General features: G+C 40.0%; 1 protein-coding gene across 2 annotated transcripts in view; it reads right to left on the bottom strand.

The window, feature by feature from the left end:
• Positions 1-13260, bottom strand: part of MCTP2 (multiple C2 and transmembrane domain containing 2) — a 189449-nt gene extending 176189 nt beyond the window's left edge. For both annotated transcript variants that reach the window (XM_059912573.1, XM_059912567.1), the window contains exon 1: positions 12781-13260. In XM_059912573.1, coding sequence (XP_059768556.1) covers positions 12781-13248 — 468 coding nt within the window. In that variant the 5' untranslated portion in view covers positions 13249-13260. The remainder of the gene's footprint in view (positions 1-12780) is intronic.
• Between the last annotated feature and the right edge of the window lie 10437 nt (positions 13261-23697).

Raw genomic sequence — 23697 nt, 5'->3', positions numbered from 1 at the left:
GAACCAGCTTTTAGTTTTATTGATCTTTGTTATTGTTTCCTACATTTCTTTTTCATTTATTTCTGATCTGATCTTTATGATTTCTTTCCTTCTACTGACTTTGGGTTTTTCTGATTCTGCTTTCTCTAGCTGCTTTAGGTGTAGTGTTAGATTGTTTATTTGAGATTTTTCTTGTTTCTTGACGTGAGATTGAATTCCTATAAACTTCCCTTTTAGAACTGCTTTTGCTGCGTTCCATAGGTTTTGGGTTGTCATGTTTTCATTGTCATTTGTTTCTATGTAATTTTTAATTTCTTCTCTGATTTCTTCAGTGATCTCTTGGTTATTTAGTTGCACACTCTTTAGCCTCCATGTTTTGGTGTTTTTTAGTTTTTTTTTTTCCTGTAATTGATTTCCACTGTGGTCCAAAAAGATGCTTGATATGATTTCAATTTTCTTAAATTTTCCGAGGCTTGAGTTGTGACCCAAGATGTGACCTATCTTGGAGAATGTTCCATGTGCACTTGAGGAGAAAATGTATTCTGTCCCTTTCGGGTGGAATGTTCTATAAATTATCAATTAAATCTATCGGGTCTATTGTGTCATTTAAAGCTTCTGTTTTCTCATTTATTTTCTGTTTGCATGATCTGTCCATTTGTGTAAGTGGAGTGTTAAAGTCCCCTACTATTATTGTGTTACTGTCAATTTCCCCTTTCATGGTTGTTAGCATTTGCCTTATATATTGAGGTGCTCCTATGTTGGGTGCACAAACGTATATAATTGTTATATCTTCTTCATGGATTGATCCCTTGATCATTATGTAGTGTCCTTCCTTATCTCTTGTAACAGTCTTTATTTTAAACTCTATTTTATCTGATACAAGTATTGCTACTCCAGATTTCTTTCAATTTTCATTCACATGGAATATCTTTTCCCATCCCTTCACTTTCAGTTTGTATGTGTCCCTAGGTCTGAAGTGGGTCTCTTGTAGACAGCATATATATGGGTCTTGTTTTTGTATCCATTCAGCCAGTCTGTGTCTTTTGGTTGGGGCATTTAATCCATTTACATTCAAGGTTATTATTGATATGCATGTTCCTATTACCATTTACTTAATTGTTTTAGGTTTGTTTTTGTGGGTCTTTTTCTTCTCTTGTGTTTCCCGCCTAGAGAAGTTCCTTGTAAAGCTGGTTTGGTGGTGCTGAATTCTCTTGGCTTTTGCTTGTCTGGAAAGCTTTTGATTTCTCCATCAAATCTGAATGAGATCCTTGCTGGGTAGAGTAATCCTGGTTGTAGGTTTTTCTCTTTCCTCAGTTTAAGTATATCCTGCCACTCCCTTCTGACCTGCAGAGTTTCTGCTGAAAACTCAGCTGATAACCTTATGGGGATAACTTTGTATGTTATTTTTTGTTTTTCTCCTGCTGCTTTTAATATTTTTCCTTTGAATTTAATTTTTGTTAGTTTGATTAATATGTGTCTTGGTGTGTTTCTCCTAGGGTTTATCCTGTATGGGACTCTCTGCGCTTCCTGGACTTGGGTGACAATTTCCTTTCCCATGTTGGGGCAGTTTTACACTATAATCTCTTCAAATACTTTCTCAGACCCTTTCTTTTCCTCTTCTTCTGGGACCCTATAATTTGAATGTTAGTGTGTTCAGTGTTGTCCCAGAGGTCTCTGAGATTGTCTTCAATTCTTTTCCATCTTTTTTCTTTATTCTGCTCCTTGGCAGTTATTTCCACCATTTTGTCTTCCAGCTCACTTATTCATTCTTCTGCCTCAGTTCTTCTGTTATTGATTCCTTCTAGTGTATTTTTCATTTCAGTTATTGTGTTGCTCATCTCTGTTAGTTTGTTCTCTAGTTCTTCTAGATCTTTATTAAACACTTCTTTTATTTTCTCAGTCGTTGCCTCCATTCTATTTCTGAGATTCTGGATCATCTTTACTATCATTACTCTGAATTATTTTTCAGGTAGATTGCCTATCTCCTCTTCATTTATTTGGTCTTGTAGGTTTTTACCTTGCTCCTTCATCTGTGACATATTTTTTTGCTGTCTTATTTTTTTGTTTGTTTTTGATGGGTGGGATTGTGTTCCTGTCTTACTGGGTGTTTGGACTAAGGCTTCCAACACTGGAGCTTGTAGGTTGTTGGGTATAGCTGGTTCTTGGTGCCAAGATGATTACCTCTGGGAGACCTCACTCTGATGAATATTCCCTGGGGTCTGAGGTTCTCTGTTAGACCAGTGGTTCAGATTTGGAGCTCCCACTGCACAAGCTTCGGCCCAACCCTGCCTTGTGAACCAAGATTCTGTAAGCTGTGCGGGGTGGCAAAAAAAAAAAAAAAAAAAAGAGAACAATACCAAAGAGTAAAAACTAAAATTAGACTAGGAAACTAACAGGTATGTTAGAAAGAGTATAAAAATAAAAATATAGATGAAACAACAACCGGAAGTTAAAACAGAGCCACAATAGTAAAATAGAGGAAAAGAAAAAAAAGGGGGGAGAAAAAGGCGGAAAAGGCCTTGGCTGTGGAGGGTAGGGCCTAGGCAGAGGCAGGATTTGGGCAGTCAGCAGGGCCTATGCTTGGGACCCACAGGGCTGGAAAAGGCCCTGGGGGGTGTGGGGGCTGGGGCTTAGACCTCTGGTCTCATAGGGTGGGGGACCCCGCCTGGGAGCCCAGCAGGCTTCCGGGGCCTGAGTGGGCAGGGCAAATGCTCTCCACTCCTCTCCCGCTCCTCTGGTCCTGGAAGGCCCCTCCTGCCTGCCTCTCCTGTTCTCCCCCGGCTTCCCTCCTATGCCCCCAGGACCAACGTGGCCTGGAGGGGGCCTCTGAGGGCATAGGACTTGGTCCAAGAGCCAGGTAGACTTCCCAGGCCTATGGGGCAAGGGAAACGCTCAGTGCACTCCCCCCTGATCCGAGCCCCCAAGGGTCCATCCAAGCATGGGAAACCTTCCCCACTCTCAGCCACCCCTCAGGGGCGCCAGTACTGTTCATCCTCCACTTCTCCTCCCCCCTCAGTCCCCCCATGTCCGACCGGTTCCCCTCGGGGGTTCCTCCCGTCTCCATGGGTATCAAGGTCCCCCACCAGCATCCGGCAGGCACCCTAGTTGTGGGGAGACGTGAACTCCACATCTTCCCACGCTGCCATGTTTACTCTGCCCTCCATATTCAATTTTTATACAACTTTTTAGGAGGTTATTGATCATACAATCAAGGTATACACATTTATTTTCCCCACCCGCAAGATTGTTCACTTAAAGTGATTACCCTGGAATATTATCTAATATACAAAATATAAGTCAGGTGTGTGTATGTGCACGTGTGTGTATACACATATTCACTACCTATCCATCAGCAAAGTAAAGTCCAACACTTGTTTTTATAAAGTTTAAACTTTCAAACCCAGCCCCACCTATTCATTTATACATTGCCTATGTACATATCTATATATATTTCTACGGCTAATTTCATGCTACAACACCAGAGTTGAGTAGTTACCACAGAGACAGCTCTATGGCTCACAAAGCTGGACCTATTCATTACCAGGTCCCTTACAGAAAATGTCTGCAACCTTGGTATAATAAACTTTTCTTACCATATTCAGTAATATTTGCTTACTGATCTTCCATAATTGTTTTCATTACTATTAGCAGTAGATACTTTAAAAGATTAACAGTACCTGCTTTACTTTGCTTAGTAGTTCATAACTGACAAACACACACTCTTATTAACTTCTTATAAGGAGTCTATGGGCTGTCATTAGTAATTTACAATGTACAAATCAGGAGCCAGAGCTAAGAGGCTAGATGGTTGCCAAAGAGAAACAAGAGAGTTAGCCCTTCATCTGAGTCCTGGGTATCCACTCTTCACTGAATCACAACTGTGCCCAAAACCAGAAGAATGCAAAAGTAGAACACCTCATCTGACATACAGGTAGGCAGCTCTGCACAGTAGTAGACAAAACTCTGGAGTCACAAAGACCTGGATTTGAATTCCACTTCTGCTACTTCTTGGCTCTGTGTCCTTGAAAAGTTTACTTACTTAAAGTTCACGACCATGGGAACATCTCTAAAAGGGGCAAAAAAATATTAACCTTGTAAGCTGTTAGGAGAAAAATTCATTCATTCAAAGATATCTACTGAGTACCTTCTTTGGGTCGGACACTGCACAAGGCTCTTTGTGTAAAGAGTGAGCCCAATAGATGTGGTCCAATGAGATGACATTTACATTGCACTTTGTAGTTTCTTACACATAACCTCTCAGGGTGCTACTGGATTGGTGTTGCCACTCTATTATTTTTATTATTATGAGGACAGTGGATGTATTTGGGAAGACTGGAGAAAACAACTCAATGAAGGTGGTCAGCAACCCAAGTCCCTCCCTTCATTCTGACCATCCCTTTCTCACTGACACTGTTATGATGACAGATAGACAATCAAGGTATAACATATCTCGGGACAGTGCTGTCTTCCCCTCTCCACACAGCTTATCAACTGGTGCCCACTTCCTCCACAGTTCCGATCCGAGGCAAACCCACTTATTGCTATTCCCGGTGTTCACAGCAGGTACAGCAAGCACCACTATATGCTATTGATTCTTCCTGCCCTGCCTGTGAGCAACACGGCACCAAGCCCATAGGGTTCCTTTGCATCTGCTCATCCAGTGCCCTGGGTAGTTGTTATGGTAGCAGAGTTGCCTGGCAGGATGGGAAAGCCCATGTGATACATCCTCAGAAGTAACTCTGACACCTCCTACCATCCTCTCCAGTCACACTGCTTTCCTGCTCTTCCTGACAAATACCAGGCACACTCCTGCCTTCCTGGAACCTGCACGCTGGCTGTTCTCTCCTTTAGAGATGCTTTGTCTCCAGATACGCACATGACTTGCTTCCTTGCCTCTTCTAGGACTTTGTGTAAATGTTATCTTCTCAGAAGAGATATTTCCTGACCACTGTGTTCAAAATGGCCACACCTCCACCCGAGCACTCCTCTGCTTTATTTTTCTCCATTAAATCTATCACTTTCTGAATATATCTGTAGCCCGCCACCATCTAGAACAGGATCTCCATGAGGAAATACCCTGTTGTCTGTTTTGTTGACTGCTGTGTTCCCAGTGCCTCAGGGCAGGATCAGCACGTAGTAGGTATGGGAAGGAGGGATGGAAAAAGAAAAAAGGGGCCAATCCCATGAAGCACCCTGGGACATGGTTTACATATTTGTCTCACTGACCCCACGTATGTTGAGCAATGATTTCTGAGATAAAGCAAAAATAGTAAAGAACACGTAATTGAAGTGTAGAGAAACTGACACACTTGTTTAATTCTGCAAGCCGTAGGTTGTTTCCTCTCCTCTCTGGTTTGTCATTTTGCTTCTCTGTGGTCACTAAACTGAAGCTCTGTGGTTGCCAAGCAGAGTTTCTGGAACTATCCCAACAGGGTACTTCTCTAAACCACTCAACTCATCCACTTAAACTTGCACCAAAGCGAGCTGTTTAAAACTCCAACTGTCAAATAAAGTGTTAGGGAAGGATGTACCCCATTGTGGGATTACATGGATGGTGGGGCGGGGATGGTAATAATCCTTCCATTCAGGATTACTGGCTATAGACCATGATAATAAGCCATTCCAGCACCATAATTATCCCTGCATTTAAAAGGGCACAGTGGACAAAGAAAAACATACATCTTCCCATGATGATCAACATTTTTTAGATTACCAGCTCTGAGTTCTCCCAACTTGCAGATGTGCACTTCTCTAAAGCCCTAATATACACAGTTTTATGCACAGGCTTTGGATTCAAACAGAACTGGATTTAGATCCTGGCTCTGACACTTACTAGCTGGATAATATTAGGCAAGTCATTCAACCTCCTTGGCCCTCGATTTCATGCTGAAAAGGTAATGATAAAAATAATAACAGTAATAAATACAACCATAATCATAGCAGTGAGTCCTTGTTAGGCACTTGTGACTGCCATGTACTGGGCTAAGAGCATTCTCTTTTGCTAGCATCATGAACAGCAACCGTAACTACTCGGATTTACTCCCCAACCACTTGAGTCTTAACCTCAAAACACATCCTCTTCAGGCCTTTCCGACCACATACTCAGAGCAACCACTCCCTTCTCACCTCAACTGGTTAGTTATCTAGCACTGTCTAGAGACTGCCTTGTAGTGTTGGTCATTGTTTCCAGTACCTCATCTAATATCAATTCCATCTTCAACACTGGAGATGAGAACCAGAGGGGACTCTCTGTATTCTCTAAACACTTAACTGATTTTCCAAGGCATGAGAAAGTATCTTGTAAAATAACTACTCGAGGTGGGGGGGGGGGGGGGGAATGCTGACAGGAGAAGGAAGTAAGAAAAAAATAGCAAGAAAAGAAGAAAAGAAGGAAAAATAAGCTACTCTCCCTCTGAGTCTCCTTAATTTTAGTTTCTTCATATTGCATCTGACATTTGAGAACGCCTTCAGAACTCACCTACCCACTCGGGGCTTCCATGTATCACCACCTTCCCCAATCAAACTGAATTTCTCATGGCCCCACAGCACCTAGCAGTCAACTTCAGACACAAAGTGAATCAATATATTTTACATAAGCAAGGTTTGCAGAAAGGCTGGGAGAAGAAGAAGACAGCTTCCAATCTGACAAGAGAGGCTGACTTTTACACAACTAACCGAATACAAGGTGGTGGTGATGTTTGGCAGTAGGGTGAGATGCCCTAACCGCCTCCTAAGCCCCAAGTCTTGGTGAGGAGACCAATGGAAATGAAACGGTAAGACTACCTTTCGCCCATCAGAGGTGGGACATACACAGCCACCTACTGGAGACAATCTGGTTGTCAGGCAACCATGATAGGCTATCAGCCTGAGTAAAAGTGATAACATACAACTATGGTAATAGTTGTTAATAAAATAACGTGTCAATCACAAAAAGGGAGAGGTCCTGCAAGGAAGCCTAGGTAAAAGTTTGGACCTGCCCATTTGAACCCTACGGAGGGAAGAGGAAGCCTATCCCACAGGACTTTAAGAATCTTGGCTTCATTGGCAAAGCAGGTTGGCATGTGGAGATGGATGCAGTGGGTCCTAGCAAACAAACTGTAAGTGTGTCAAGTTCTCATCTACAGCTCAATCCCTCCTGTGAAATGGACAGCACACCAGATGCCATTTCAGTGTAGAACCTACCCATTATCCATGTAGTGATTCATAGAACAATCTCCTGACTCTATGTGACTTCTCATGTAGGCTGACTTCAGGGAGTTAACACACCTAACATGGATTTTTCAAGTATTTCCAGGCCCTGAAATAATTCTTTTTCCCAGCAAGTTAATGAAGTAGGTGTTGATTATGATTTGCCTTCCAAAGTAACTTGACAGCATTGAAACAATGAGCTGTTAATGTCAAAATGAGCACTAGAGTCTATATAGTATTTAATTCTCACTAAAAATTAGTTGTGATTGTCATCTGCAGCTTAGTCCCACGATCATTTATCATGAGTCGGTCCTCAGAGCCAGGGGGCCACTGGACAGTTAATATAGGTCATGGAGCTTGAGACCTTCTTAGGGTCTTATCCAATGACACTCTTGCCCAGCACCAATATGCCTTCACATCTCAACCTCCTCTACCTGTTCTAATCCCTTTCTCTCTACAGACTTTGACAGAAAGCAGGATGAGGTCAGCGCTCAGCAACAGTAAAAGTAGCGATGCTTGCAAACGAAGGCAGGAGGGTCATATTGATTGTAGAGTTGGGAAAAGCACCACAGAGAAGGAAGATTTCAGCTGGGCCTTGAAAGATGAGAGGAATGAAGAAAAAAAGGGAGGAGAAGATGTAAGATGTAACAAGGATAAATGAAAATTTCATAGAACATTAAAAGTAAAGGAAGTAAAACAGTCCAGCATGACTCACAGTTTTTTTTTCCTCTTGAGCAAATAGGTGAATAATGGCGATGTTGCCAAGAAACGATGGTCTGTATTTGGGGGGAACTCCAGGTAGACAGTGAATTCTGTCCTGAGACAAGGGTTCTGTGGGGTATCAAGTGCAATATGAATCCAGGGCTCAAGAAAGAGTCTGGAGACATGGAAGCAACCTAAATGTCCACAGACAGATGAATGGATAAAGAAGATTTGGTACATATATACAATGGAATATTATTCAGCCATAAAAAGGAATGAAATTGGGTCATTTGTAAAGACATGGATGGACGTAGAGAGTGTCATACAGAGTGAAGTAAGCCAGAAAGAGGAAAACAAATATCGTATATTAACTCATATATGTGGAATCTATAAAAATGGCATAGATAATCTTACTTGCAAAGCAGAAATAGAGACAGAGACACAGAGACCAAATGTATGGATACCAAGGGGGAAGTGGTGGTGGGATAAATTGGGAGATTGGGACTGACATATACACACTACTATGTATAAAATAGACAACTAATGAGAACCTACTGTAAAGTACAGGGAACTCTACTTAATGCTCTGTGTTGACCTAAATGGGAAGGAAATCCAAAAAAGAGTTGCTATATGTATACATACAGCTGATTCATTTTGCTATACAGTAGAAACTAACACAACATTGTAAAGCAACTGTACTCCAGTAAAAATTAATTTTAAAAAAAAAAGAGAGAGAGAGTCTAGAGAACCCCTTCTACCAGTGTGTCGTTTATTCTAAACCTACCTCCTCCCGTTTTGGTTTTATGGCTGGTTGGAGCACCTGCACTGACTATTCCAGTCTCCACCTGACCTCTACATTCTCACATCCATTATTCCTCTTCCCTCACACTTAAATTTCTTCTTTGCCTCAAATTCTTTCCCCCGTAACTGTCAGCCAACACTTCATTTCCTTTGCTGACACTGGCAGGACGAGAAAGTGACTGCAGGACATTCAGGCAATACTGCTGAAGCTCAAGCTGGCACCAAGACGGCATCGGGCACTAAAACGTGAGACCAACCCCCATGGGTGCCTGAGACCACAGATGTTCCATCTCTCACCCCCCTCTGGAAAGCTCCACACGAAATAAGTTACACCAAGGATACTGGCAAACATCCTATTAACCTCGTTGTCCTCTGGGCTTGTCACACGCCAGTCCCTACCTTCTTCCTCATTTCCTCCCCCATTTCATGAAAGCCGCAGAACTCTGTTTGCTCTTCATTAGGAAGAAACAGATAAACCAGATCTGAGACAAGGACTAACCAACTCCAGAACTCACAGATGACAGGAATTCAGCAGGACTTCCATTCATTTTATTTTTTTAAATAATTTTTATTGGAGTATAGTTGCTTTACAATGTTGTGTTAGTTTCTCCTATACCACAAAGTGAATCAGCTATATGTATATATATCCCTCATTTTTGGATTTCCTTCCCATTTAGGTCACCGCAGGGCATTGAGTAGAGTTCCCTGTGTATATTTTATACATAGTAGTGTATATATGTCAGTCCCAATCTCCCAATTCATCCCACCCCCCTTCCCCCCTTGGTATCCATATGTTTGTTCTCTACTTCTATGTCTCTATTTCTGCTTTGCAAATAAGTTCATCTGTACCATTTTTCTAGATTCCACATATGTGATATTATACGATATTTGTTTTTCACTTTCTGACTTACTTCACTCTGTATGACAATCTCTAGGTCTATCCATGTCTCTACAAATGGCACAAAAACTACCATGTGACCCAGCAATCCCACTCCTGGGTATATACCCAGAGAAAACCAAAATTCAAAAAGATACATGCACCCCATTCACTGCAGCACTATTTACAATAGCCAGGTCATGGAAGCAACCTAAATGTCCATTAACAGAGGAATGGATAAAGAAGATGTGGTACATATGTACAATGGAATATTACTCAGCCATAAAAAGGAACGAAATTGTGCCATTTGCAGAGACATGGAAGGATTTCCATTCATTTTAAAAATACATAAAGAACAGACTTGTGGTTGCCAAGGGGGAGGGGTTTGGGGGAGGGAAGAGGTGGGAGGTTGGGGTTAGCAGATGTAAGCTTTTATATAGAGAATGGATAAAAAACAAGGTCCTACTGTATAGTACAGAGAACTATATTCAATATCCTATGACAAACTATAATTGGAAAGAATATTTTAAAAAAGAATGTGTATATATGTACATATATATGTATAACTGAATCACCTTGCTGCACAGCAGAAATTAACGCAACACTGCAAATCAACTATACTTCAATAAAAAAATTTTTTTATTCATAGATAATAAATTCAGATTTTAAATGAGTATTCAACTTGGGCTCTACACCTGTCTAAATCTCTCTATATCTTCAGTCAATACTATATAAAAAGAGTTCCTTGATAGTATGATGAGTTTTTTCCAACAAAACCAAGAAAATGCTGACTTTAAATCATAAACTGAAGAGAAGTCGAAGAGAAGACACTAAGAAAAGCCCTATGAATGCACACACTGCCATCATTGATTTCTCTATTAAAAAAACATTGATGGAGCACATACCATGGGCCAGGCACGGAGCTGGGCCCTGAGCAAAGACAAGTTAGACAAGACTTCCCCAGTCACGCCACCCCCAAATTAACATAGCCTAGTGTAAAAGATAAGCAAGGGAGGGGCTAACTTCTGTGCCAAGTGATGAACTGGATCCTCAGGTAGTGGGAGCAGCCCACCCAATACAGGGGGAGAAGGAGGAACGGGGAGAGGAGCAGTGGGTAGGTGAGATAGTGCACCTGACCACAAGTGATCCTACGGGTCTGATGAGCTGCAGCCCTGTCGCTCCATCCTCTGCAAACAGCTCACCAAGCAGATAAATGGCAATGAGGGGCCACGGAAGGAAGACTCAGTCTCAGTCTATGTCAATTAGTTTTAGGGCAGGAGAAGAGAAGCAGAAGATTCTTTTTCAAGAAAGAAGTTTTTAGTTGTTGTTGTTTGTTTGTTTGTTTAATGGCTGAGTTAAATCCAACCGAGAATAACCTAAAGGACTGCACATTCCAGGCTCTTCTGCATTTAGCTGGAGAAGAGAAAATAACCACTACCACCCATCTGCAAACCATCCATCTGCCATCACATCATGGACAGACCTCAGCACAGCCCACAGCCACTGCAGACACACGTCATGTCAGAAAGCCCTCCAGCCTTCATTCAAGGCAGAGCAGAATGCTCACCACCCTTGACCACCCCCCATCCACACTTCAGGCCTGTGTGTGTCATATTTCCTCACCTATCAAATCCTACTTATCCTCTGTGCCAACTTGAACACTGCCTCACACATGACAAGCCCTTGCGTCCCCACATATGATCTCCTCCAACCACTGAGCTGCCAGGAGAAAGGCTTGAATGTTTTGCACAGACAGCCAGCCCCAATATCTGTTTGCCTCTTATGCTACAATTAATGCTATGTCCTAATAGATCACAACTTGAAGGCAGGGTCACATTCTTAACCATCTCTTATTTCCAATAGAATCTTTATGATGCCCGAGTTAGAGTAGGCATTAAATATTTATAGTCAGCGAAATAGTTTAACAGCACTAACTTTTAAAACAACTTACTCTAATTTGAGTTTGTTAGCCTATCAAGGCCAAGAAGCCCACCTATTTTTTTTCTGGTCAGTTAATAAGTAACAAGAAGATAAAGATTAACATTAGTATACAATTTAACATCTTACCTCTTTCATAGTGAACTATGAATTAGGAACTATGTCTAAAAATTCACTTAATTTATACTTTGATTAGTGGAAAAAGATATTTCAAATTTACAAGTAACAGTAAACATCAGAAAAAATTGTTACAAAAAGGATTTCATAAATGTTAATGGTTATGAAACAAATAGTTAAGTCATTTAATGGTTAATGGTGTCTTAACACAGTAATGCTTCCAAAAGAATATGGTCTTCAAATATCCACAATCCCACCCCCCAGTGAAATCTAAATGTATGGCATAATTAAGAGGCTTTGGTTCTAAAAATAAAACCAAAAATCCTAGTGGAATAACCAGTTTTCTCCATAATTATAACACTAACCTAAAATTAGGTTAAAAAAATTAAGCCATTGCCTCAACACTGAAACCTACTTTCAGTGCCATAAATGTAAGCTTTTTTAAAAAACTGATTAAACTGATTATCCAAATCATAGCTGGTCATCTGATGATTACATTTAAATTAAATTCATCCTAGAAATATAATATTTGTCACATAATTATATTTGGTTATTTTTATTATAGAAATACTAAAGCTTTATAAAAATCACTGAATTGATAAGAATTTGTTTCCTTTAATGTTTGGCTTTCTTTTCATTTTTAGAGGAGGCAAGTGAAGTTGCCCACAGGTAAGTGTGCACACATGTGCACAGGAGCAGACACTCACGCAGGTATGTACTTGTGAAAGAGAAGAGAGTTCCAACTCTCTGGCAGTCAAAAGGAGACACATATTCTTACATTTCTTAGGAATGTGAATATGCATTTTTGTCTGTGGGTAGTGGAGACAGAGAGATAGAAATAGACACACATTTCAGCAAAAAAGTCAAAGTTATGCTCTTGATTTCTTTGCCAGGAGATGGAAAACAGAAAACTCATCCAATAGGGCTTTTAATGCCTTGAAGTATTCTAGGAAGGTTATTTGTAATACTTTGAAAATACATAGAGGTCAACCCCCAAACAAATGGGAACACTGGGTGCAATCAATATTACCTTCGTTTAAATTCTTATAAATGGCATCCTCTCCATGCAAGCTAACCACAAAAATAAATCCTAACCAAATTTTTCAAGGGCACTGAATACACTTTTAAAAAAAGAAAAAAAGAAAGACAAACAGGGAAGTGCCCAGCCCTGGTCTCACCTCTGGCCCTTCTGGCGCATCCTCTCCAAGGGGAGTTTTCTGGAGCACATCAAAGATGCCATTGCTGGAAGCCCTCCTGTCCTCGGCAGGAGAGGTGTAGGTCTCCTCGGAGTCTGTTTCCACTACATGGAAGTGGCCTGCTTCTTCCTGGCTCCAATCCAATTCTTCTTCAGACTGTTTCAAAGAGCTACTGCTACTTTTGGGAACGATCCCTGCCGTCGACAGGCTGCTAGGCACTGAGGTGTAGGATGACTGGGGCAGGGAGTAAGGCCGCCCCTCCGGGGCCAAGGCCTCAGCCTCCAGGAGGTCAGGAACGGAGAGGCTGAGGTGGCGGTCCAGACAATGCCTGACCTGTAAGTCCAGGGGTTTGTCCGAGTTCTTTTTCACCTTCCTCTTGCTCAGGCTGATTAACAAAGGCCTGGTCCGCTGTTTTAAAGAGCCCCAGACAGAAGGTTTATCCAGATCCATGGCTGCATGAAGACCCAGGAAGTCACTCTGGGAAAGAGTGCGTCTCTACAGGCCCTTCCTAGGAAACAGAAGACAAGAAGAAAGAACATGAAGCTACTCTGTGCTGTCAGGGCACATCAAAGTGGAAAACATGACTCAAGAATCTTACCCTCCCATTAAGTGATCAAGATCGAAACATTTGATTGGTAACATCTACAAATATCAGGAAAAGCATTCTTATGGAACTGAATATATAAGATCTTTTTATCAGAGTAGTTACAGAAAAGTTAAAGCAATGAATGCATGAAACTATAAGGTTGACACAAAAAATGTGACATTAAAAGACTGTTTTCTGAGTTTGGCTTATTTCACTCATTGCACTCCAGGTTCATCTTTGCTGCTGCAAATGACAGAATTTCCTTCTTTTTATGACTACATAATATCCCACTGTATATGCATGTATATACCACATTTTCTTTATCTGTTCATGCTTCAATGGCCATCTAGGTTTTTTTCCAAATCTTGGTTACTGTGAATAATGCTGCAGTGAAAAGGGATGCAGATATCTCTTGGAGATACTGATTTCATTTCCTTTGAATATATACCCAGAAATGGGATAGCTGGTTTAATTCTAGTTTTTCGTTGTTTAAGGAACTTCCATATTGTTTTCCATAATAACTAGAGCAATGTATATTTCCACCAACAGTGTGTAAGTGTTCCCTATTCACCACACCCTCGCCGACACTCATCTCTTTGTCTTTTTTCTTTTTATAATCACCATGTATTTTTGAAATTTGCTAAGAGAGTAGATCTTAGGTGTTCTCAGCAAACACATGCACATAAAAATGGTAAGTATATGAGGTGATGGAGATATTAATTAACTTGCTTGTGGTGCTAATTTTGTAATGTATATGTATATTAAATTGACCACTGTATACCTTAAATATACGCAATTTTTATTTGTCAATTATACCTTAATAAACCTTGAAAAAAAACAAGAATAAAAATAAAAAGTAAATAAGAAGGCTTCTTCCTTATCTCCTCTCAAGAGAAAGCAGAGCAAAAGACACTTACTAGAAAAATAACAGCATCTTTTAACCAGTATGTTCAAGGGAGTCCCTTTCTATGTCTCTAAACCCAGAGTCAGCAAACAATTTCTGTACAAGGCCAGTTAGTAAATATTGCAGACTTTGAGGGTGAGATGGTGGTCAAACTACTTAACTATGTTGTTGTGACACCAAAGGAGACATAGATAATACCAAAATGAAAGAGTGTACCTGTGTTCCAATAAAACTTTATTTATAAAAACGGGCAGCAGACTGTAGTTTGTCAATCCTGCTTTAAGCTTATCATCTTCCTTTCTAGAGTTAACTGTGCACTTTGAAGGACAAACAACTGCTCATATCAACTAGGATTCCATCTAGTATCTTTAAAATTTATATTAAAATAAGAGTGAGAGGTCTGCCCTTATTCCAGTGTACCAGATCAGAAGAACTGGCAAAACTTCTATAATGGAAATCTTAAGAAAAGCCACCTTCAGAGCTGCAGCTTGAGAATGAAAGATTTAGAGAAAATGTTTCCCACAAACAGTTGGGTGTGAGTGATAGGAATGCTTCACAAACAAACATGATACATTATGGTGAATGCTATGCAAGAAAGGAAGTAATTTAAGATATAACAAGGCAGACGTGTTAGGAATCAGATTAAAATCAAATTTGGAGCATTAACCCTTATTCTCTGTGTCAAGTGCCTCAGAATAAATCTTTCCAATATGAAAAAGTACAGTGTGGTCAAGTCACTCTAATTTGGCCTGTACTCACATTGCCACATTTGGCTGAGGACAAAAAAGACCAAGAGCCATGGCAAAAAGCATTTCCAAAATTCAAGGACTTCAAGCATTTGTACCCAGCCCAGGATATTTAGTCATTGGGAAGTCACTGCCTTTAGAAGGTTAGGACAATATGACTCTACAGCTCTTGCCTGTTGACCATTAGCATCCCAGGATGAACTTGGTATCTTCAGTAGGCAATGCGGAGATGAATGGATTCTAGAGACAGACTCCACAGGTTGGAATTTTACTTCTTTATGTTCTACTTAGGTGTACTATCACACTAAGTCTCAATTTTTTCACCTATCCACTGGGGATTGTATCACCTAGTTTACAGACAAAATGAGATAAAGTGTTAAGTCCCAGTGTCCGAGTATCTGATGCAGAGAAAGTGTTCAGTCAGGAAAAGCTATTTTTTATTACTACTGATAATACTATCATAATGTCACATTTTGATATCTTAACTCAAGTTACTTAAGAGCTGTCTCATTATTATTTCCATTTTTATACATAAGTTTAAATATAACTACCTCATAGGGATCTTGTGAGGACTGAATGAGTTAGTCCATAAAAAGTACTTAGGGTCGGTGGGCTAGAAGATGGCGGACGAGTAAGACGCGGAGATCACCTTCCTTCCCACAGATACATTAGAAATACATCTACACGTGGAACTGCTCCTATAGAACACCCACTGAACGCTGGCAGAAGACCTCAGACCTCCCAAAAGGCAAAAAACTCCCCACGTACTTGGGTAGGGCAAAAGAAAAAAAGAAATAACAGAGACAAAAGAATAGGGACTGGACCTGCACCAGTGGGAGGGAGCTGTGAAACAGGAAAGGTTTCCACACACTAGGAAGCCCCTTCGCAGGCGGAGATTGTGGGTGGCAGAGGGGGGAAGCTTCGGAGCCACAAAGGAGAACACAGCCACAGGGGTGCGGAGGGCAAAGCAGAGAGATTCCTGCACAGAGGAGCGGTGCCGACCAGCACTCATCAGCCCGAGAGGCTTGTCGCTCACCCGCCGGGGCGGGCGGGGGCTGGGAGCTGAGGCTCGGGCTTCGGTCGGATCGCAGGGAGAGGACTGGGGTTGGCGGCGTGAACACAGCCTGAAGGGGTTAGCGCACCACAGCTAACCAGGAGGGAGTCCGGGAAAAAGTCTGCAGCTGCCAAAGAGGCAAGAGACTTTTTCTTGCCTCTTTGTTTCGCGGCGCGCAAGGAGAAGGGATTCAGAGCGCCGCCTAAACAAACTCCAGAGATGGGCACGAGCCGCGGCTATCAGAGCGGACCCCAGAGATGGGCATGAGACGCTAAGGCTGCTGCTGCCGCAAGCAAGAAGCCTGTGTGCGAGCACAGGTCACTATCCACACCACCCCTCCCGGGAGCCTATGCAGCCCGCCACTACCAGGGTCCGGTGATCCGGGGACAACTTCCGGATTGTGCGAGAACGCACGGCGCGCCTCGGCTTGGTGCAACATCAGGCCGGCCGCTGCCGCCGCAGGCTCGCCCCACCTCCTCCGTACCCCACCCTCCCCCCGGCCTGAGTGAGCCAGAGACCCCGAAGCAGCTGCTCCTTTAACCCCGTCCTGTGTGAGCGAAGAACAGACGCCCTCAGGCGACCTACATGCAGAGGCGGGTCCAAAGCTGAACCCCAGGATTAAAGCTCCACAAACAACTTGATGTACCTGCATGTGCTGAATAACTGAATAGACAACGAATCATCCCAAATTCAGGAGGTGGACTTTGGGAGCAGTATATATTAATTTTCCCCCTTTTCCTTTTTTTGTGAGTGTATATGTGTATGTTTCTGGGTGAGATTTTGTCTGTATAGCTTTGTTTTCACCATTTGTCCTAGGGTTCGGTCCGACTGTTTTTTTTTTTCTTTTCCTTAAAAAATATTTTTTTCTTAATAAGCATTTTCTTAATAATTTTTTCCTTATTTTCTATTTTTAACAATTAAAAAAAATTTTTTTCTTAATAACTTTTTTCATAATTTTTTTCTTATTTTTATTATAAAAATTTATAAATTAATTTTAAAAATTAAAAAAATTTTTCTTAATAAATATTTTCTTAATAATTTTTTTTCTTATTTTTTATTATAATAGCTTTATTTTCTTTTACTTTATTTTACCCTCTTCCTTTCTTTCTTTCTGTTTTTTCTCCCTTTTATTTTGAGCCATGTGGATGAAAGGCTCTTGGTGCTGCAGGCAGGCATCAGGGCTGTGCCTCTGAGGTGGGAGAGCCAACTTCAGGACACCAGTCCACAAGAGACCTCCCAGCTCCACGTAATACCAAATGGCAAAAATCTCTCAGAGATCTCCATCTCAAAATCAAGACCCAGCTTCACTCAACGACCAGCAAGCTACAGTGCTGGACACCCTATGCCAAACAACTAGCAAGACAGGAACACAGCCCCATCCATTAGCAAAGAGGCTGCCTAAAATCATAATAAGGCCACAGCCACCCCAAATCACACCACCAGACATGGACGTGCCCACCAGAAAGACAAGATCCAGCCTCATCCACCAGAACACAGGCACTAGTCCCCTCCACCAGGAAGCCTACACAACCCACTGAACCAACCTTAGCCACTGGGGACAGACACAAAAAACACAGGGAACTACGAACCTACAGCCTGTGAAAAGGAGACCCCAAACACAGTAAGATAAGCAAACTGAGAAGACAGAAAAACACACAGCAGATAAAGGATCAGGGTCAAAACACACCAGACCTAACAAATGAAGAGGAAATAGGCAGTCTACCTGAAAAAGAATTCAGAATAATGATAGTAAAGATGATCCAAAATCTTGGAAATAGAATAGACAAAATGCAAGAAACATTTAACAAGGACATAGAAGAACTAAAGAGGAACCAAGCAATATGAAAAACACAATAAATGAAATTAAAAATTCTCTAGACGGGATCAATAGCAGAATAACTGAGGCAGAAGAACGGATAAGTGACCTGTAAGATAAAATAGTGGAAATAACTACTGCAGAGCAGAATAAAGAAAAAAGAATGAAAAGAACTGAAAACAGTCTCAGAGACCTCTGGGACAACATTAAACGCACCAACATTTGAATTATAGGGGTCCCAGAAGAAGAAGAGAAAAAGAAAGGGACTGAGAAAATATTTTAAGAGATTATAGTTGAAAACTTCCCTAATATGGGAAAGGAAATAGGTAATCAAGTCCTAGAAGCACAGAGAGTCCCATACAGGATAAATCCAAGGAGAAACACGCCAAGACACATATTAATCAAACTATCAAAAATTAAATATAAAGAAAACATATTAAAAGCAGCAAGGCAAAAATAACACACAAGCGAATCCCCCATAAGGTTAACAGCTGACCTTTCAGCAGAAACTGTGCAAGCCAAAAGGGAGCGGCAGGATATACTTAAAGTGATGAAGGACAAAAACCTACAACCAAGATTACTCTACCCAGCAAGGATCTCATTCAGATTTGATGGAGAAATTAAAACCTTTACAGACAAACAAAAGATAAGAGAATTCAGCACCACCAAACCAGCTTTACAACAAATGCTAAAGGAACTTCTCCAGGCAGGAAACACAAGAGAAGGAAGAGACCTACAATAACAAACCCAAAACAATTAAGAAAATGGTAATAGGATCATACATATCAATAATTACCTTAAATGTAAATGGATTAAATGCTCCATCCAAAAGACATAGACTGGCTGAATGGATACAAAAACAAGACCCGTATATATGCTGTCTACAAGAGGCCCACTTCAGACCTAGGGACACATACAGACTGAAAGTGAGGGGATGGAAAAAGATATTCCATGCACATGGAAATCAGAAGAAAGCTGGAGTAGCAATTCTCATATCAGACAAAATAGACTTTAAAATAAAGACTATTACAAGAGACAAAGAAGGACACTATATAATGATCAAGGGATCGATCCAAGAGGAAGGTATAATAATTGTAAATATTTATGCACCCAACATAGGAGCACCTCAATCCATAAGGCAAATACTAACAGCCATAAAAGGGGAAATCGACAGTAACACAGTCATAGTAGGGGACTTTAACACCCCACTTTCACCAATGGACAGATCATCCAAAATTAAAATAAATAAGGAAACACAAGCTTTAAATGATACATTAAACAAGATGGACTTAATTGATATTTATAGGACATTCCACCCAAAAACAACAGAATACACATTTTTCTCAAGTGCTCATGGAACATTCTCCAGGATAGATCATATCTTGGGTCACAAATCAAGCCTTGGTAAATTTAAGAAAATTGAAATCGTATCAAGTATCTTTTCCGACCACAACGCTATGAGACTAGATATCAATTACAGGAAAAGATCTGTAAAAAATACAAACACATGGAGGCTACATAATACACTACTTAATAACGAAGTGATCACTGAAGAAATCAAAGGGGAAATCAAAAAATACCTAGAAACAAATGACAATGGAGATACGACAACCCAAAACCTATGGGACGCAGCAAAACCAGTGCTAAGAGGGAAGTTTATAGCAATACAAGCCTACCTCAAGAAACAGAAAACATCTCGAATAAACAACCTAACCTTGCACCTAAAGCAATTAGAGAAAGAAGAACAAAAAAACCCCAAAGCTAGCAGAAGGAAAGAAATCATAAAGATCAGGTCAGAAATAAATGAAAAAGAAATGAAGGAAACAATAGCAAAAATCAATAAAACTAAAAGCTGGTCCTTTGAGAAGATAAACAAAATTGATAAACCATTAGCCAGACTCATCAAGAGAAAAAGGGAGAAGACTCAAATCAATAGAAATAGAAAATATAAACATACCAATCACAAGCACTGAAATTGAAACTGTGATTAAAAATCTTCCAACAAAAAAAAGCCCAGGACCAGATGGCTTCACAGACGAATTCTATCACACATTTAGAGAAGAGCTAACACCTATCCTTCTCAAACTCTTCCAAAATATTGCAGAGGGAGGAACACTCCCCATCTCTTTCTACGAGGCCACCATCACCCTGATACCAAAAGCAGACAAAGATGTCACAAAGAAAGAAAACTACAGGCCAATATCACTGATGAACATAGATGCAAAAATCCTCAACAAAATACTAGCAAACAGAATCCAACAGCACATTAAAAGGATCATACACCATGATCAAGTGGGATTTATTCCAGGAATGCAAGGATTCTTCAATATATGCAAATCAATCAACGTGATACATCATATTAACAAATTGAAGGAGAAAAACCATATGATCATCTCAATAGATGCAGAGAAAGCTTTCGACAAAATTCAACACCCATTTATGATAAAAGCCCTGCAGAAAGTAGGCATAGAGGGAACTTTCCTCAACATAATAAAGGCCATATATGACAAACCCACAGCCAACATTGTCCTCAATGGTGAAAAACTGAAAGCATTTCCACTAAGATCAGGAACAAGACAAGGTTGCCCACTCTCACCACTATTATTCAACATAGTTTTGGAAGTGTTAGCCACAGCAATCAGAGAAGAAAAAGAAATAAAAGGAATCCAAATCGGAAAAGGAGAAGTAAAGCTGTCACTATTTACAGATGACATGATACTATACATAGAGAATCCTAAAGATGCTACCAGAAAACTACTAGAGCTAATCAATGAATTTGGTAAAGGAGCAGGATACAAAATTAATGCACAGAAATCTCTTGCATTCCTATACACTAATGATGAAAAATCTGAAAGTGAAATTAAGAAAACACTCCCATTTACTATTGCAACAAAAAGAATAAAATATCTAGGAATAAACCTGCCTAAGGACACAAAAGACCTGTATGCAAAAAATTATAAAACACTGATGAAAGAAATTAAAGATGATACAAATAGATGGCAAGATATACCATGTTCTTGGATTGGAAGAATCAACATTGTGAAAATGACTCTACTACCCAAAGCAATCTACAGATTCAATGCAATCCCTATCAAACTACCACTGGCATTTTTCACAGAACTAGATCAAAAAATTTCACAATTTGTATGGAAACACAAAGGACCCCGAATAGCCAAAGCATCTTGAGAAAGAAAAACGGAGCTGGAGGAATCAGGCTCCCTGACTTCAGACTATATTACAAAGCTACAGTAATCAAGACAGTTTGGTACTGGCACAAAAACAGAAATATAGATCAATGGAACAGGATAGAAAGCCCAGAGATAAACCCACACACATATGGTCACCTTATCTTTGATAAAGGAGGCAAGCATATACAGTGGAGAAAAAACAGCCTCTTCAATAAGTGGTGCTGGGAAAACTGGAGAGCTACATGTAAAAGAATGAAATTAGAACACTCCCTGACACCATACACAAAAATAAACTCAAAAGGATTAAAAACCTAAGTGTAAGGCCAGACACTATCAAACTCTTAGAGGAAAACATAGGCAGAACACTCTATGACATAAATCACAGCAAGATCCTTTTTGACCCACCTCCTAGAGAAATGGAATAAAAACACAAATAAACAAATGGGACCTAATGAAACTTAAAAGCTTTTGCACAGCAAAGGAAACCATAAACAAGAGCAAAAGATAACCCTCAGAATGGGAGAAAATATTTGCAAATGAAGCAACTGACAAAGGATTAATCTCCAAGATTTACAAGCAGCTCATGCAGCTCAATAACAGAAAAACAAACAACCCAATCCAAAAATGGGCAGAAGACCTAAATAGACATTTCTCCAAAGAAGATATACAGATGGCCAACAGACACATGAAAGAATGCTCAACATCATTAATCATTAGAGAAATACAAATCAAAACTACAATGAGATATCATCTCACACTGGTCAGAATGGCCATCATCAAAAAATCTAGAAACAATAAATGCTGGAGAGGGTGTGGAGAAAAGGGAACACCCTTGCACTGTTGGTGGGAATGTAAATTGATACAGCCACTATGGAGAATAGTATGGAGGTTCCTTAAAAAACTAAAAATAGAACTACCATACGACCCAGCAATCCCACTACTGGGCATATACCCTGAGAAAACCATAATTCAAAAAGAGTCATGTACCAAAATGTTCATTGCAGCTCTATTTACAATAGCCAGGACATGGAAGCAACCTAAGTGTCCATCACTGGATGAATGGACAAAGAAGATGTGGCATATATATACAATGGAATATTACTCAGCCATAAAAAGAAATGAAATGAAGGTATTTGTAGTGAGGTGGATGGAGTTAGAGTCTGTCATACAGAGTGAAGTAAGTCAGAAAGAGAAAAACAAATACAGTATGCTAAGACATATATATGGAATCTAAGGAAAAAAAAAAAAAAGGTCATGAAGAACCTAGTGGCAAGACGGGAATAAAGACACAGACCTACTGGAGAATGGACTTGAGGATATGGGGAGGGGGAGGGGTAAGATGTGACAGGGTGAGAGAGTGGCATGGACATATATACACTACCAAATGTAAAATAGCTAGTGGGAAGCAGCCTCATAGCACAGGGAGATCAGCTCGGTGGTTTGTGACCACCTAGAGGGGTGGGATAGGGAGGGTGGGAGGGAGGGAGATGCAAGAGGGAAGAGATATGGAAACATATGTATATGTATAACTGATTCACTTTTTTATAAAGCAGAAACTAACACACCAATGTAAAGCAATTATACTCCAGTAAAGATGTTTAAAAAAAAAAGTACTTAGAATAATGCTTCACATAGAGTAAATTTTTAATATTATAATGTTACCCAACTTTTAAATTATTATTATTTCAATTATTTCATATTGGGTCATTCCTGCTTTAAAATTTTTAAGTATTTTACAACTCTTTGCTGCTTTTAAAACTGCTACTCTAAACATAAATTTGTATTTCATATTAGCAAGACACAAGTACATTATTCGCATCTTATAGTTTAACTTGCAAACATGCTCAAAACAATTGTTTCTCTGTTCATCTAGAAATATTTTTAGTCAATTTGCATTTAATTCAGTGTTATATAGATATCTATTAGATCTAGTTGGTTGACAGTTTAGTTCTTTTATACTCTACTACTTGTTATTATTGAAGAGGTGTTCGTTTTTTCAACTATGAATTTGTCTATTTCTACTTTCAGTTATGTCAGTCTTTGCTTCTGTATTTTGAAGGTCTGGTTTTTTTTAAATTTTTATTCATGGAAAGGCATTTTATTTTAAATATGGCAGTGTGTACATGTTAATCCCAAACTCCCAATCTATCCCTCTCCACAACCCGTCCCCCCCTGTAACCATAAGTTCATAAGTTCGTTCTCTAAGTCTGTGAGTCTGTTTCTGTTTTGTAAATAAGTTCATTTGTATCATATTTTTTAGATTCCGCATATAAGCAATATCGTATGCTATTAGTCTTTCTCTGTCTGACTTACTTCACTTAGTATGATAATCTCCAGGTCCATCCATGTTGCTGCAAATGGCATTATTGCATTCTTTTTAATGGCTGAGTAATATTCCATTGTATATATGTATCACATCTTCTTTATCCATTCATCTGTCAATGGACATTTAGGTTGCTTCCATGTCTTGGCTACTGTAAACAGTGCTGCACTGAACACTGCGGTGCATGTCTCCTTTCAAACCATGTTTTTCTCCAGATATATATGCAAAAGTGGGATTGCTGAATCATATGGTAGTTCTATTTTTAGTTTTTTAAGGAATCTC

The sequence above is a fragment of the Balaenoptera ricei genome, chromosome 2, assembly GCF_028023285.1.
Source record: "Balaenoptera ricei isolate mBalRic1 chromosome 2, mBalRic1.hap2, whole genome shotgun sequence".
NCBI classification, from domain to species: Eukaryota; Metazoa; Chordata; class Mammalia; order Artiodactyla; family Balaenopteridae; genus Balaenoptera; species Balaenoptera ricei.
Note: the sequence above shows the minus strand (reverse complement) of the source record. Positions and strands in the feature narration are given on the sequence as shown.